This window comes from Thalassophryne amazonica, chromosome 3 (assembly GCF_902500255.1).
Source record: "Thalassophryne amazonica chromosome 3, fThaAma1.1, whole genome shotgun sequence".
In the NCBI taxonomy this organism is placed as follows: Eukaryota; Metazoa; Chordata; class Actinopteri; order Batrachoidiformes; family Batrachoididae; genus Thalassophryne; species Thalassophryne amazonica.
In genome coordinates, this window is record NC_047105.1 from 44,471,612 (window position 1) to 44,480,619 (window position 9,008).

Consider the following 9,008-nt stretch of genomic DNA (forward strand, 5'->3'; position numbering starts at 1 on the left):
GAAAATAAATTGAAATTGAACTTTTTAGATTTTCATGTATTTGAGTACTAATTTTAAACATTTCCAAAGTCTCACAATTCTGTGACTATTTTCAATGACATTCTCCTGCTTTAAGCATCTTTTAGGCCTGACACAGCTTGTTTGAGACCTCTGTGACATATGTAATAGAAATGACTCTAAACACTTCAATTTTACCTCTGTTTATTAAATGGCCCAGGATTGCCACCCTATTCCAAAATATCAGAAAAAAAATATGCAAAGTGAAAACTGCTACATCACACAACACCACCACCTTAACTGAGGTGACTAAAAATGTCAAAATATACTTTATTGTGCATCAATAAATTATGCTTACTGTGTTCTTTGATGTGCTTGTTTTGCATTTTATTTTATACAACAAAATAGTTCTGTAATTGTTTTCAATGAGAGTGAAGTTTTTTTTTTTTTGTTTTGTTTTGTTTTGTACCACTGCTTTTATATTTGTATTTCTGAGTGCCTTGCAATTTTGAGGGTTTTTTTCTTCTTCTTTTTCACCCTAAGAGTACCACCAATCCTTAAAAAAAATTCTGGGGGAAACTGTTCAGTCAAGTGTTTTTACTCTGTGAACTGTCACACACATGTAAATTGTGATTCTTTATTGTAGTAAAGACCTTTTTGTAAGCAGACTTTATTTGAAATCATGAACCTCAGACAGTGTGGAAGTTTGATTTAGCAGTGGAGAAACTTGTATGCACTGCCAGCTAGAAGGATGATAAAAATCCTTTTTTTTTTTTTTTTTTTAAATCTGTTGTAACATTAGCCATGAGACTTTGATTGATGATCTGTCTGACAAGCATGTTTGTGTCTCTCCTCCTCAGGCAGCATGCAGGCACTGTAACAGGTGTGTCTGTGAATATCGCCTGCTTGCTGTCAGTGATGCTGTTGCCGTACATGCCAACAGTCAGTCAAACCATCAGGGATCAGCTCAACGCCCCTGACGGATGCATCCACACCATGCTGCAGGGCACCGGCACCTTTGTTTGTGCCCTGAAACCCGGTCACCACATCGGCGCTGTGAGTACATACCAAAAAATAAAAAAAATACCGTATACAGTTCATGTGTGTGAAGACACACAATCCCGTGCAACCTGTTGTATGCCGATCCCGGGTGATACAATGAGGATGCAACAGTGTGTCATGATTTCAGGACTCTTGACATTTTAGCTGGGAACAGGCACATAACACCCCCTTGCGTGGAACAGTAATAGCCCACAAGGTGTTTCTGGGCTTCGTAATTCAAACTGCGAGATGCACTCAGGCCACTTGTCCCTTCGGGCCTGATTGTGGTGTCCTATGTTTGTATACAGTAGCCTGCTAGCGCTGCATTCTGTCTGCAAACACATGTTTTGTGACAGATTTTCAGATAAGGTGCAGCAGACTGTGCTACTATAATGCAACACCAAGACGATGTGATGCTCATCTGCACACGAGCCCTCTGACAGACTTTGTCACCGCTGGATTGCGGCATGTAAAAACAGGGCTCATGATGGAAACTCAAGATTTCTCTTATGTCTTTTCCTACTTACTTGCGTAATCTTCTTTGTACAAAGACGATCATGGAGCCTCCAGGTTAAATTTTCCAGCTAAACTGGCCTTGGGCTGGATTCACATTTGCAAACTTTTTTAAATATTCATCCATATATTTTTTATGTTTCTGTCTTCTATTCCATTTTATTCCCAGGTCAGTCCGTTGTTCCAGAAACTGGAGGTGGACCAAATTGAGACTTTGAAGAAGAGATTTGCTGGACAGCGGGTATTCGACATTTATGATACCTAATGGTCCGTGCACGTGTTCACTCAAGTTTTGCAGAAATACAAATTGACTATTTATGAATAATGAAATTTTAGAAAATGTGAGCACCTTCTGGAGGGCATTCCTCACTCTGTCAGACTACCATTATCAATAAGGGTTTGTGCAGAATAAAGGTGCATGTCTGGAATCATGACAACATACTATAAACATTTAAGTAATGTATTAAGCATTCATCATGCAAATAATCCCTTTTAAACCTTTTCCTCATGTTTGCTTGCCTATAGCCTGAGGACGAACCACCTAAACAAAAGGTACCCAGTGTTATCTGTGGCGATTCCACACTGCTGTTGCTGTGTTGACGTTCGCTATGGCACCTCTTAATGCTGTCAGCTCACCGAAGGCCTTTTATTTACAATTTGTACTCATCCATGTGTGTCACTTTGATTCCTTGTCCATTCGGCATGACTCATAAAATCCCACTGGCATGACTGATGAGTGATATTATCTGTAATGAAATAAATAATCTCCCAAACCAGTAACCTTCAAAGCACCTAAAAATGCAATGTGTTAATCTGTCTGTTTCCAGCCAAAGAAGACGGCTCAGAGCGCTGAGCCTGCCGCTGTGCCAGGTGCTGCTGCTGAGGTGGCATTAACAAACGGAGTGGACCCAGAGAAAGCCAAACTGCTGGCACAGGCGGTGGCCGAGCAGGTGAGATCCCTGATTGTCACCTGCGAATTTAATTATTTTTAGATACTGAGAACTAATCTGGATTCAAAAAACACACATACAATAGCTGTGACATTTATAAATGATGGTTTCCCTGTTTGGGTTATTTCTGATTGCATTACATTTTGCTTCAAATTAGTTATTTTTCCACGTAACAGTTGATAATTGACATCTTCAGTAGTGACTGAAAATCTTGCGGTTTATGCACACAGCCACATTTGGCATGGAAACAACAAATTCATTTTAAAAAATCCTTAATAGGATAATTGATCATAATCTGCCTTTGAAAATGTATTCAGTAATGTGTGAATGTGAAGCTTTAAAAAAAAAGAAAAAAGTTGATTCGTCTATTAAGGGATGATCGTTGAATGCTAGCTTTTGCACCGTTATGCTTGATTTTTTTTTTTTTTTTTATGTTTGCATTTAAAGATTTGTGAATTAGTGGGTATGCTGTGCTCTTACGAGTGAGAAAATTAAAAATGTGTACAGAAAATTTAAAATCTGCAGTTGTTCCATCTGGGTGGAACTTTATACTTCAAAATTAACAATCTGCCAGCTCCGTTAATGTTTTGTTTTGTTTTTTCTTGCCCAAGTGTTTCGATAAAACCCATTTTGTCACTTACAGGGGGACAAAGTGCGAGCGCTTAAAGCCCAGAAAGTGGAGAAGGTTCTGATTACAGCAGAGGTGGCCAAACTGACGGACCTGAAAAAGCAGTTGGCTGTGGCTGAGGGGAAAGGTCCAGAAGCCACTCAGAAGGGCAAGAAGAAGTGAGACAGATAAACAGAGGTTAGTCAGAGGAAGGAAAGACTAGAATGGTTTAAGGTGCGATAGTGGGGGAGAAACTATGTACAGTGAGAGAGAGATGAGGGTTTTGGCTTAAGGCAAAGCCGTGACGGGATCTAAGACAATGTGGTATTGGCACCGAGGACTAATGAAATGCTGGATAGGCCAACGGGGAAATGAAAACACACTAAAAGAGAGTCAAATGAATACAGCTACAGAACGGAGGGATTTTTCACAAATCCCTACACCAAAAGAAACTGATTTTATACTCGCCCTGTGAAAAAATAAGCATACCATATTAGTGTTGGAAGGTGTACTGCATTTTTATTTTATTTTTTAAATATCCCCTGGAATTTTCTGTTATTTGTTACTAATGCCTTCTTTTTTCATCCAACAAATAAAGTTCAGATAGAAGTCATCTGTAACCTTTCTCATTTGCTTCTGAAATGTTCAATGAAACTCCTTCATACCAAGTTTTAAAGACACATAAGAATTATATGGCGCTTATAACCGCATTTTTGTTTTTTGTTTATTGCAAATTTATTAATTACAGTAAAAGACAAAATAAATGGTATGGAAAAATACATGTATGTTGGTATCATCGTGATAAAAGCCATGCATATTATCCTACAATGAACATTTTATGCGCATACATTGATAAAATAACAGAATATGTTGGTATATTACAGTACAAGCCATTAGAGTACAATTAGATATATTACAGGATTGTATTAAAAAAATAGCAAATCAGGGTAGAACAAACAGTAATCCTACCACCAATTCCCATTATAATAGAAAAGGTCATCTTAGAAAGTATAACCGGGTCCTACTTGCTTTATCTAAATAAACATACACAAAAAGGCATTGTTATTAAAAATAACAAAATTAAAAAGGGCAAGATTGCTCTTCTAAAACATATTCTCTCATACTCGCACTTCGCTGGGCACTTTCAGATTTTTAATTTTTTTTTTCCTGAGTTCCTAAACTCCACAAAATGGGGCAAATAATCTCTGACAGCCAGAATGCAGCCCTTAAAAACTGGAATTACAATTTATTGCAAAATGGTGGGAAATGATGACAATGAAATGCACTCTCTGAATGAAGTTTCTCACTTTCCTACACATAAATCATCACATGCTCTTAACGGTTGGTTCCCCCCCCCCCCCCCCTGTCTTTTTTCTTTCTTTTTTCAATGCTACTGATTGACCATCATGGTAGGCATCCTTAAATATGACATTCATTATAACCATTGAATGATTTGCACTTCAAGCTTTCTGGTCTTGCTTTTCCTTTACATGCTGTCTTACGCTTTACATTTGCTGCATTCTTATCGCAGCCCCTTCTGTATCTGAGTTTAATCACTTTCCTTCCCTTACCAGCTTTTTCTCTCTATTTCAAGTATTTGCTTTCCTCTGAAATATCTTTGGTTTCCATCTTTTCCACATCTAAGAGGCATTTCATGACTGCTGTATTATCCATTTCCCCACCACTGCTTATTCCAATTTGTGTACAACTTGTCATCTTTTATTCCTGCCTTCCATCCTGACATCCCTCATTTTCTGGTGTTGACTAGCCTCTCTATCAGGGCCCTACGTGTCCTTTGTACCTCCTCTCCCAGTCTTTCAATCTCTGCTTTCAAGCGCTCATTCTGCTCAGTCAGCTCCTGTACCTTCCTCTCGTTCTCCTGCTCTCTCTCTTTGCGGCTCTTTTTGGTAGATGAGGATGATGATGTACAAGGCATTGTGGAGGCAAAAGAGGACAAGGCACCGTTGCTCCTCTCGCTGGTGGTCCTCTTTCGTTTTCCAAGGCGGGTGGATGGGTAGACAGAAGGAGAAGAGACAGGTGAAGAGGGAGAAGAGTAATTCTGAGACGGTGACTGGGAAGCTGAGGAGGAGCAGGACAGAGAATCGGGAACACACGGCAGTTCCTCCTCACTGGCGGAGGGAGAAGCAGGTTGAATATTAGCCTGGTGATGCTGATGGTAATAATAGCCACCGCTGATCACTACCCCACTCGGCTCCACCATTCCGACTCCTCCTTCACTGAGCAACTCAAAGAATTCTGGAGGGAGCAGGTCACCACTGCCTCCTGACGGGTTATCTCCACCTCTCCGACCCTCAGCCTCCACCCGTCGCTCATCTGCAACAGCTGGACTCATGCAGGAGGAGGAGGATGAAGAGGAGGATGATGATGAAGTGTGATGCAGAGGCTGGGTGTCCTCCGTTGCCCTCTGGACACCCTCACCCCATGACTGGTTTCCGTCCGTCAACCACGTCAGAGAGCAACTCTCCAGAACATCCAGGAACTCCGGCTCCTTCTGCAAGCAAAGCACAGAAAAGTCAGCATCTAATAAAGCAGCTAAAATATTCTTGTTAAAGAAAATCTCATCTCACTGTGAATAAATCATAATATGAATTTATAAAGACAAAAGTAGTAGACAAACAGATACTCATCATGGGTGTGATCGCCATTTTAGTCTTTGAGTTACTGACCTCTGTGCATGGGGGGGCACGTGCCAGCTTTGCCCCGCCCGTGTCTGAGCCCAGAATATCCTGCAGGTCCTCGTACCACGCCTCCAACTCTGCACCACACAGCGGCCCCACACCAGGGGGGTATGGTGGGGGCAGGTGTAGCCACTCGGCAGTCATCTTGCCACTCAATTACAACTAACAGATACTCGGCCACACAGTTCACACTGGACCTTAGGATAAAAGAAACCAAACAGAAGAAGACTGTGGGTTTTTTGTTTTTTTATAACTGATTACATGACATCACAGTAACACTGCCTTGTTTATTTTTAATTTTTACTAGTTCACAGCTGGTGACTTATGGTTGGCAGGTATAAATGTGTATAAAATTACTGAGATACATGTAAGCAACTATTTATGTATAGTTAATTACACCACGATGAAGCAAATGAGAGCAAAGTACACTACACTGTTACCAGTGTAATACCCAAGTGAAAAACAGTGACACTGGGTGAAGAAAAGCCTGTATTAGAATTACTGATAAGAGAAACACTTCATGTATCCCGGTTATATACTGATAAATAGTGGTAATGTAAGAATAAGCGACTTAATTCGATTAAAATGTTGACAAACGTGCAGTAATCACAATATCAAATATAAGCTCAATTCACCTTTACAAATTCTCCGTTAATCAAGTCTGCCGATGTGTTGGTGATTTCTTGTTCCGGCAATTCTGAAAAAAAGAAAAAAAAATGTTCATTGACTATTCATGTCAAAAATTGTTGTCTAAAATCTGCTGAGATTTCAGATTTAAATGATGATTTGCACAAATGGAGAATAATAAATAATCTGCAGCTTAAATGAAAATATCAACAACTCTTGGATAAATAAAATGTGTTGCCAGTAGTTGTTAAGGCAACCAAGAGGGATGGAGAAAACCATAAAAACCATGCCACCAATTTGTAGTAAACAAAGACCTGTTCGTTCTCAAGTGCGCCCCCTACTGTCCACGGTCCTCACAACACATCGGGGTCAATAAACAAGTGTTTAAAACCCCCAGTAATTCTAAATGATCCCTCCTGGCCTAATTACCAGTTATACTGCTTTTGAGAATTGCTGCAAAATTTATATGACCAAAAAAAAAAAAAGAAAAATCTGTTATTGCTACAAGGAGTGTTTCGTTTTCCCTTCAATGTCCCTGAACAAAACAATAAAATACATACTGTAGGTGGCAGTGATGTTATAGAAATAAGGTTACAAACCAAGCTACATATTTCTTAAGTAATCTCTTTAACTTGGTGCCGCAATTAAAACTTCCCACGGGAGCGTGGTCAGAAGCACTAAAGGATTGGTTTGGTGAATAAAATGGAGCAGTTATGATTATTTAGTAGTGAAAGTGTTTTGTTTTGTTTTTATAGGTGGACTCTGTCCATTCTAGAGCCAAGACAATTACGTCATGGAAATGTTAGTACAGTAGAGGAAAGGGCGAAACAAAAGAAAACTGAGAAAGGACAGGGGTTTGTAGAAGGAAAAAAATACAAGACGATCATTCAATGGAAACTGTCTATATACAAGGATTGGCCAAAACTGTATGAAAATGTAGCTGTCAAAATAAAAACGTCATTCAGTCTCGGTCGGATTACTGTCAAACTTGACACGGAACACGATAACATATATGTTATTCAAGTGTAGTGACAGTTCACTATGGAATTCTGACATTCGCATCACGTCAAATGATGTTTTTTTTTCTTTTAAAGTCAAGCCCATTAAACTTTAAGTCTGAAAACTTGGCAGACGAAGCGCACTACTCTGACAAAAACATCAAAAGCCTTTATTCAAATCACTTATTCAAAATAAATAAAATACGCCACAGTGACGCGTGACACTTGAATAAATGAATGAAAACAAGTCTTTAAATGCAAATAAAAAAAAAAACACGCTTCGAAGTAAACTAAGAACAACACGAGAACTATTTAAAAAGGGGCACAAAATGTTCGCTTACCCTTTTTTTTCTGTTCGTTCGTCTTCTCGACTGTCTTGAACAAGAATGTGGATATTTTAGTAAAAATTGGTGAAAGGTCATGTTAACCATTGTTCTGTCTGGATGGCTGAATGTGATTTTACGGAAACTCCCGGCGGTGCTTTTATTGAAGGAGAAGCCAACCGAACTAGGCACGGGAAGGTAGTTTCGTCGCAACCTAACCGGCGACAGCGACTGACTCCCCGGTGGTCCAACCACGAGAGAGGAGTTAAGATCTTTGCCTTGACGACATCCAATAGAATGCTGGGAGGCCGGTTGTTGGGCGGGGCGTTGCTGCGGTCTGGGCCGTGTGTAGTTTGTAGGAGCAGCAGCTGTGATGCAGTCATAAGACGGCCAGGACGAATTTGGGGCGTATGGGAGTCACATGAAAGGAATGATGCAATGCTTGGCAACCGGTTTCTAGCTGGGGATAACACCAGCAGAATCAGAACATGTTTTATTAAACGCTGTTGGCTCGAACAAAAATCTAAAAATATACATATATGCACGGATATCTAATGTCGAAGAATGGTTTGTTTCCGGGACACAATTAAGCTAAATCGATTTGTCTTAGCAATTAATTTTATTGTGCCGAAAATTCTTAAAAATGTATTTAGCGCCCATAAGTGATCGTGACGTTTTTATTAATTTAATTACAAACTAAGGTTTCTGTCAAAACTTTGTTAAACTTTTGTAAGTGAATCAATCGCACTTTGTCGCCACATGATGGCCACATAAATACATTTTATAAATATTTAATTACAGTACAACACTTTTGTTGTTATTGTTGATGATGGTGGTTTTCATGGACACCAGGACCATGTTTAGCAACAAGGCTTCATAAATTTTATTCAAATAAAAGGCTGATTTTAAATGTGCCCGCCTCAACAAGTCCGGACATGTTCCACTATATGTCAACATCGCTATTTAAACAAATGTGTATAAAACAAAACAGGCTAGTTATTGTGTTAAATTATGCCAACATTGACAAAAAATAGTATGTTCACTGGTCCTCACATGTATCTATTAGAATCCAAAAATTCAAAGCTGAATATGCAGGATTTTTATTTTTTTTTATGGAGTTATTGATGAAAATTTTGTGGATCCACCTCTTGTCACTGTGACTCTATTATTCATATGTATTCCCAGCTAATTCCAGGGGAAAATAAATGCAGCAAATTGTTTGTTACTGTCTTTAACAAAATATATTTCATAGA

General features: G+C 39.3%; 2 protein-coding genes across 3 annotated transcripts in view; one reads left to right on the forward strand and one right to left on the reverse strand.

The window, feature by feature from the left end:
- The window catches only part of mars1 (methionyl-tRNA synthetase 1), a 56,160-nt gene extending 52,110 nt beyond the window's left edge, over nt 1-4,050 (forward strand). Inside the window, exons 18-22 of one of the 2 annotated variants that reach the window (XM_034166132.1) lie at nt 858-1,053; nt 1,721-1,792; nt 2,077-2,103; nt 2,379-2,501; nt 3,145-4,050. In XM_034166132.1, coding sequence (XP_034022023.1) covers nt 858-1,053; nt 1,721-1,792; nt 2,077-2,103; nt 2,379-2,501; nt 3,145-3,291 — 565 coding nt within the window. In that variant the 3' untranslated portion in view covers nt 3,292-4,050. The remainder of the gene's footprint in view (nt 1-857; nt 1,054-1,720; nt 1,793-2,076; nt 2,104-2,378; nt 2,502-3,144) is intronic. The other variant, XM_034166134.1, reaches the window with a different exon arrangement.
- A 633-nt stretch (nt 4,051-4,683) lies between these two features.
- On the reverse strand, nt 4,684-8,420 carry ddit3 (DNA-damage-inducible transcript 3). The gene is made up of 4 exons (XM_034166135.1): nt 7,774-8,420; nt 6,443-6,504; nt 5,796-6,004; nt 4,684-5,620 (listed from the first exon to the last, which is right to left on the reverse strand). The coding sequence occupies exons 3-4, from the start codon at nt 5,949-5,951 to the stop codon at nt 4,856-4,858; spliced, it is 921 nt and encodes a 306-aa protein (XP_034022026.1). The 5' UTR covers nt 5,952-6,004; nt 6,443-6,504; nt 7,774-8,420; the 3' UTR covers nt 4,684-4,855.
- Nucleotides 8,421-9,008: the final 588 nt, after the last annotated feature.